We start from the raw sequence: 7,094 nt of genomic DNA on the forward strand, positions 1-7,094 counted from the left end.
GATATTAGTACCGTAGCACAGTCGTTGCATTGGCGCTCCGACAAATGTGTCGGCAGGGTTTTATGATGTCTTACTCACAGTACTCTGCCTGCCATTAGATGGTCTGCAGTCAGTTGTGTAGTTCAAGTCGTGTTGCAATCTACGTTAGTTTTCATCCTATTTGTGGGCCCTATTGTACAGACTGTCAATCTGCATATGTATGGTGGTGTTTTACCTTCTTCCGAATGCGGTTTCAGTTAAGTGTTTACTGTTATTGCACTATTTGTACGTACAAATGGTATAGTAAATTGACATTTTTTCTTTCACCGTTTGTTAGCAATGGCTTGCCGAATATGATATTCTGCTGTGGTTTAGAAAATGGACGTACCTTGTGAGCCCGTGCCTCCTACGCTGAAAAAATGTCGACAGCGCAGAGTGCCCTCTGGTAAGCTGTTCGGTGGATTTTCCCAACCTCTGAGGGACACAGGTACTTTTGCACATCGGAAGACTGACGCTAAAAGCCCCCATGCAGTCCACACGCCTGACATGGGGGAGCACGTGCTACGTCAGTGGAACAAAACCCTTGAGACCCTTGAAGCGATTAGCAGCAGCACAAGGCGTGGCTCACACTCTTATCTGGGGGATACTCATAAAAAATTGCTGTAGCCATATCATCTACAGCGCTTTCAGGCCCTATGGCAACAGGATCATCGTGGTAGGCGCCCGTTCTGTGGCTGTTGCAGAAGTGTACCGCAGATCCACTGTTCACATCCAATATTTCATTTGCCGATGAGGCAGGGTCCACAAGAGATGGTGTTGTGAATTTCCATAACCGGCATGTATGGGCTGATGTAAATCCTCTAGCAGTTCGGGAAAGAAGATATCAACACGTACTTGGCGATATATTAATAGGGCGATACGTGCTCCTACAAAAGTTAACTGGGGCTCATTGTTTGGTCTTCCTCATTAACGTATTGCCTACTTTGGTGGAGGCTGTGCCATTGCAGCAAAGAATACAAATATGGTTTATGCATGATAGCACACCAGCACACTCTCGTGAAAGTGTACACGAACATCTGACGCAGACATTTGAGGACCGCTGGGTTGTTCAGGGGAGACCCACACGTTGCCCTGCTCGTCTCCCGGACCTCGATCACCTAGACATTTGAGAGAACTGGTCTGCACACGCCAATCAACGAAGTACGGAGGACACTACAGTGTCGCGTCTTCAGTGGATGCCAGGAGGTACAACAACCTGGTATACTTCAAAGGGGAGGTCATTCCGTACGCCGAAAGGCAGAGGGTTGGACTCTGATGAATGGACGCCACGTTGAACACCTCCTCTAAACACGTCACAGAGAGTATACATTTCAAGACCGATGTTTACTGAACTTATTTTTCTTGTTTCAGTGGGTACCACCACCTATCAAAGTATTCGATGCTTTTTTTTATAACACCCTGTGTGTTTGTTTGCATGGACACGTGTGTGTGTGCGCACTCGCGCACGTGTGTGTCCAGCATCTCCTCCGAAACTCATGGATCGATTTCAAAGAAATTTTGCACCCAAAAAACACACTTCATTAGTATCAGCACTGCATAGATTTGAAACTCCTTGCTGTCCTACAAGTAGAGATATGTACAAAGAACAGTGTGTAGGATGCCCTGTCCAACAAGTGTGTTGTGGAAGTAATATTGGCCTGGTTTATCAACATGTTTTTCGGGGGCCACAAATGTCAACCTACCCGGTTGACATGACCAGAGGAGGGGATTAACAGAGAGAGGGGGAGAATGGAATGAATAGGATATCCGATCAGTTGAACAGAGCGATGTGGGGAGCAGGAGATGGACAATGAGAGGGAAAGGAGGAGGTGGACAAAAAGATGGGCAGGAGGGAATCGATATGGGGAACAGGAAATGGACAGAGAAGGGGAGGAGGAGATGGATTGAGGTAAAGGATTGGACGGGCTGAGAGGGTCGAGAAGAAGATAGACACAGTGGTGGAAGGAGGAGTAGATGAGAAGAAAGGATGGGGAGGTAGAGGTGGGTGGTAATAGGGGGAAAGAGGAGGTTGGCAGGGAAAGAGGGCAGGGGATGAATCGTGAAAAGTGGGGAGGAGGAGATGACAGGGACAGGAGGAAATGGACAGGGAGGGGGGTGTCAGGAGGAGATGGATGGAGAGAGGGTGGCAGGAATTTATGGACAGAGAAAGAGGGAAGAAGTGAAGAAAATGGGTCTAGGCAGAAATAGACAAAGAGGAAGAGGGTAGGTGATTGACAGAGAGAGTTGAGGAGAGGATGGACAGATAGGTAAGGTGGAGTAAGGGAACAGTGAGAGAGGCTAAGGAGGGGGTGCTGGACAGAGATAGGGTGGGAGAAAGAGATTGACAGTCAGAGATGGGAGAAGAGGAGGCTATGTATGCAGTGTGTGTCTAACGTGAGCAGTTTATTGACTGAACACTTAAAGGTGCTAGAAGTCTGCTAAAGTGACTGCACTCATTGTCCTCATATGAAATACTACTATATGGTGTGAGATCCTTAAGAGACAGGATTGATTTAGGACATCGAAAACGTTCGAAGAATGGCAGCTTCTTGGCTAATGAGACATATCACGGATGTGTTAGCGAGTTAGTGTGGCAATGACTGAAAAAACGGCGTTTATCGTTGTGGCAAGATGTTTTTTGATCACCAACTTTCTCCTCCAAATGGCCAGACGTTTTGTTGATTCCAATCTACGTAGGGAGAACAGACCATCGTAATAAAATAAGTAAAATCAGAATTCAAGATATTCGATAAATTCTGAAAGAGGTCCTATGAACCCTCTAACCCTCTGTCAAACACTTGTGGAGAAGTCATGGAGATGTAAGCGAGATATACATTTGTGCAGGGACTTCGATCTGCACCCCGTAGGGCGCGGTGGCTGCTCACAAAAGAGCTCTGCCCCTACTGCCATTGTCCCCTCCCCTACCGCGCCATCAGCGCAGTTACGGGCAAACTTATGTCGTGCACATTCCCGTGTTGCCCGACGATATCCTCCCGGAACAGCCCCGCTGACAGCCACACACCTGTTGCAGGCCGGAGGCGGCGCCGGCGGAGGCGCCGCTGCTGTTCCAGATCTCGTACATGTACTACACGCTGTTGGGCGCGATCGCCGCCATCGCGGTGGGGCTGGCGGTCAGCTTCTGCACGGGCGCGCGCCGCCCCTCAGACGTGGACCCGGCGCTGCTGTCGCCGCCCATTCGCTTCCTCTGCCGGCCGCCCCGGCGCTACACCGGCGGCGACGCCGCGGCGGCTGTGGAGCTGCTGGCGCCGCCCACCGCCCCCGCAGCAGGCAGGAAGCACAGCGGCGGCCGCCGCGGCTCCGGCCCCGGCTGACACTGTGGGCGGACTTCCTGCCCACGTCGGCAGCCACTTTCACGAAACGTGCTCTGCGGAGCCGTACCGTACCTGAACCACGGACTGCACTCCACCGATGAGCGTTAATCTAAATTCCGTATTTGGAATGTCTTTGAAACGTATTATGTACTTACTGAACGGTACAGACTAAATACTCAGAAATAAATCCTTTTTCATGTGCTGTTATTTTCTTACGTCTCCAGTTTCCTTTGGCGGCTATAAGGAGGTAGTGCCGAAGTGAGTTTATTAGGAATAACTCTACAGGATGCTGCATAAAAATTCATCTGATTTTACTATACTGCAACTTCTACATCAGTGATGACAGAAACATGGGATCAGTTGAATATTGCTAGATGTGAGACATCAGGAACTCACTCGCATTTAACCTGGCATTCATTGGGACAGAGGTATCGTAAATTAGACACAATGTACGGTACAATATTTAGACATTACACTGAGATGACAACAGTGATAAGACTCCACTTAATACCCCACTGGACATCCTTTTGCCCGGTGGTGTAACAACTCGACCCGGCATGGACACAAGTTCTCTTCAGAAATACTGAGCCATGCTGCCTCTTTTGCCGTCCGTAACAACGAAAGTGTTGACGATGCAGGATTTTGTGCAGGAAGTGACTTCTCGATTATGCACTATAAATGTTCGATGTGATTCGTGTTGGGCGATCTGGGTGGCCAAATCGTTCGCTCAGATTGTCTGGAATGTTTCTCAACCCATCTGCGGACAATTGTGGCCCAATGACATCCATAAAAATTCCATCGTTGTTTGGCAGCAAGTAGCCGAACATAACCATTTCTGTCAATGATCGGTTCAGCTGGGCTAGAGCACTCAGTCAATTCCACGTAAACACAATCAGCCCACCATTATGAAGCCACGACCAGCTTGCACAGTGCTTTGTTGACAACTTGTGTCCAGGGCTTTGTGGCTGGAACTCTACCGACAGCTTTTGTCAACTGAAATCAGAAGTCATCTGACCAGGCCACGATTTTCCAGTTGTGTTGCGTCCAACCTATATGATCACGAGCCCAGGAGAGGCATTGCAGGTGTTATGGCGCAAAGGCACTCGCATCTGCCGTCTGCTGCCACAGCCCATTAACGTCAAATTTCGCCGCACAGTTCTAACGGACGCTTCGCCGACGTCCCGCATCGATATCTGTGGTTACTTCATGCAGTGCCGCTTTTCTATTATCTCTGGCAACTCTACGCAAATGACGCTGCTCCCGGTCAGTAAGTGAAGGCTGTCGGGCACTGCATTGTCCGTGGTGAGAAGTCATGCCAGAAATTTGCTATTCTCTGCACACTCTTGAGACTGTCGTTGTAGACGTATTAATTTCGGCAATCATTTGGAATTGGAAAGTCGCATTCATATAGCACCAACTACCATTCCGCGTTCAGAGTCTATTAATTCCTGTCGTACGTCCATAGTAAAGTCGGAAACATTTTCACATGAATCATCTTAGTTGAAATGACAGCTCCGCTAATACATTGCCCTTTTGTACCTTGTGTACTTTATACTACCGTCATGTGTATATGTGCATATATCTTTTCCATAACATCTGATCCACATCTCGCGGTCTAGTGGCTAGCGTTGCTGCCTCTGGATAACGGGGTCCAAGGTTCGATTCCCCGTCGGGTTGGGGATTTTCCCTGCCCGGAGACTGGGTGTTTGTGTTGTCCTCATCATTTCATCATCATTCGTGACAGTGGCTAGATTGGACTGAGTAAAAACTGGACTATGTGGAAAAAAGAACCTGGGACTTGGTACAGGCGCTGATGACCGCGCAGTTGAGCGCCCCACAAACCAAACATCATCATCATAATCATCATCACCATGACGTCTGTCACCTCTGTGTAGAATACAGCATTTAGAAAATAATATGACATGAACACTGCAAGAGGAATGCGAAAAAAACATATGTAACAGAGACGAAGAAAAGGAATTGGTGCGATTGACTGAGAAATTAAAAGTGTCATTGGAAACAAAGTGGAGCATTTGCCTCAGCGTTTAACCGAGCGAAACTGACAAACTAATTTTGGGTTGAAGTAATGGTGCTGACAGAAGACTTACGCATCGAAATTAAAACTGTGCAAAATTTACCTTTGCACCAGTTGTAAATTGCTGGTTGCTATCGGTGCTGACAGGGGTCCAATTGGTTTTCTTAGCTCGCTAGCTTGTCTGTTACGCGATGGGCGTAGTTTCGAGATGGTCGCAAGAGAACGACAAAAGTTATGCCCTCTCCTTTTCAACGGGCTTAGTTCGACTGTGTGTCGTCATTTTCATAGGGAGTGCAACAGTGTATCTTCCATGAATCAAAGCTTTCGACCATGTTTTTAATGATTCATTTGTTAGCGCCATATTCCCACGTACAATTTATGGTGTATTCGTTTTTGCAGAAATGACTGTAGCAGGAAAGACGTACTAGACATATTAAACATCTGTCTTCTCTCTCTCTTTTCTATTTTTTAAGTCTTTCATCAATTCCCCGCAGTGAAGATTTAGAACCGTCACTAATAAAAAGGCGTCCTCTTGCTAGTGATGCAGTGATCAAACGGTGTTCCTTGCAAAAATCTTTGAATCGATGTGCACGTGAAGTAGGTTCGTAGGATAGATGTAGTGTGAAGTAAAGGTCGGAATGTGGAAACAGTCCTTTCCAAGAATACTGTGAGGTATTAACGTTGAACTGTATCGATGACTTCTCACTACGAATGTGTAGAGGAAATACATAGGACGAGCATTTTGCAGGGTAAGTTTTTGCCTCGAGGGAGTGCAAACAAACACCGTCCAAACAGGCCTTGAAGGCCCAATGGTAACGACCGGCCGCCGTGTCATCCTCAGTCACTGGACGTCACCGGCTACGGATACGGAGGGACACGTGGTCAGCAAACCGCTCTCCCGGCTGTTGTCAGTTTTTGTGACTGGCGTCGCTGCTTCTCAGTCAAGTAGCTCCTCAATTGGCTTCACAAGGCTGAGTGCACACCGCTTGCCAACAGTACTCGGCAGATCTGGACGGTGACCCATCCAGTTTCTATCCAAGCCCGACACCGCTTAACTTCGGTGATCTGACAGGAACCGGTGTTACAACTTCGGCAAGGCCGTTGGCTTGTGGGGGTGTAGTCTAAACTAAATAATACCGGAAAATGATCGTAATTGTTTTTAATGCTCGCCTGTAAATACATGTGTCACGTGGTCAGGAACGTGTCTGTGGTCTCCTATGCGGTTTCATTTGTTGACTTGGTTGGTGCCAAGCCTCATTAATTAGAGGTGCCGACGAATATTATACAAACGAAGACAATAAACGCTCTCTTATCAAATAATTTTTGATAAGAATGTTCATGACCTTAGTCTTTCTCTGCCTCGTATCCCTGAATATTGCCGAGGTAGTGTTAGTGCGTTCCTCAACTATACATGTAGTCCTACCGAAGGTGCAACCTCAACGAAGGGGCATCTGTGGAGAGGCCAGATTAACCTGTGTTTCCTGAAGAAGGGCGACATGCAGCCAACATGGCGTTGCTATGTTAATACTGCCAATGGCTGAAAGCAAGAGGAAACTGCAATAGTTATTTTTCTCAGGGCACGCAGCTCCACCATATGGTTTAACGACGACGGCAGCCTCTTAGGTAAGGTATTCTAGAAGTAAAATAGACCACCATTGGGGTCTCTGGGAGGAGACTACTCTGGAGGATGTCCTCATTAGGTAAATCGA

General features: G+C 47.6%; 1 protein-coding gene across 1 annotated transcript in view; it reads left to right on the forward strand.

Moving 5' to 3' along the window:
* The window catches only part of LOC126187638 (sodium-coupled monocarboxylate transporter 2-like), a 91,298-nt gene extending 87,758 nt beyond the window's left edge, over positions 1–3,540 (forward strand). Inside the window, exon 13 of the mRNA XM_049928836.1 lies at positions 3,050–3,540. Within this exon, the coding sequence (XP_049784793.1) occupies positions 3,050–3,350 (301 nt within the window). The 3' untranslated portion in view covers positions 3,351–3,540. The remainder of the gene's footprint in view (positions 1–3,049) is intronic.
* Positions 3,541–7,094: the final 3,554 nt, after the last annotated feature.

This window comes from Schistocerca cancellata, chromosome 5, assembly GCF_023864275.1.
Source record: "Schistocerca cancellata isolate TAMUIC-IGC-003103 chromosome 5, iqSchCanc2.1, whole genome shotgun sequence".
NCBI classification, from domain to species: Eukaryota; Metazoa; Arthropoda; class Insecta; order Orthoptera; family Acrididae; genus Schistocerca; species Schistocerca cancellata.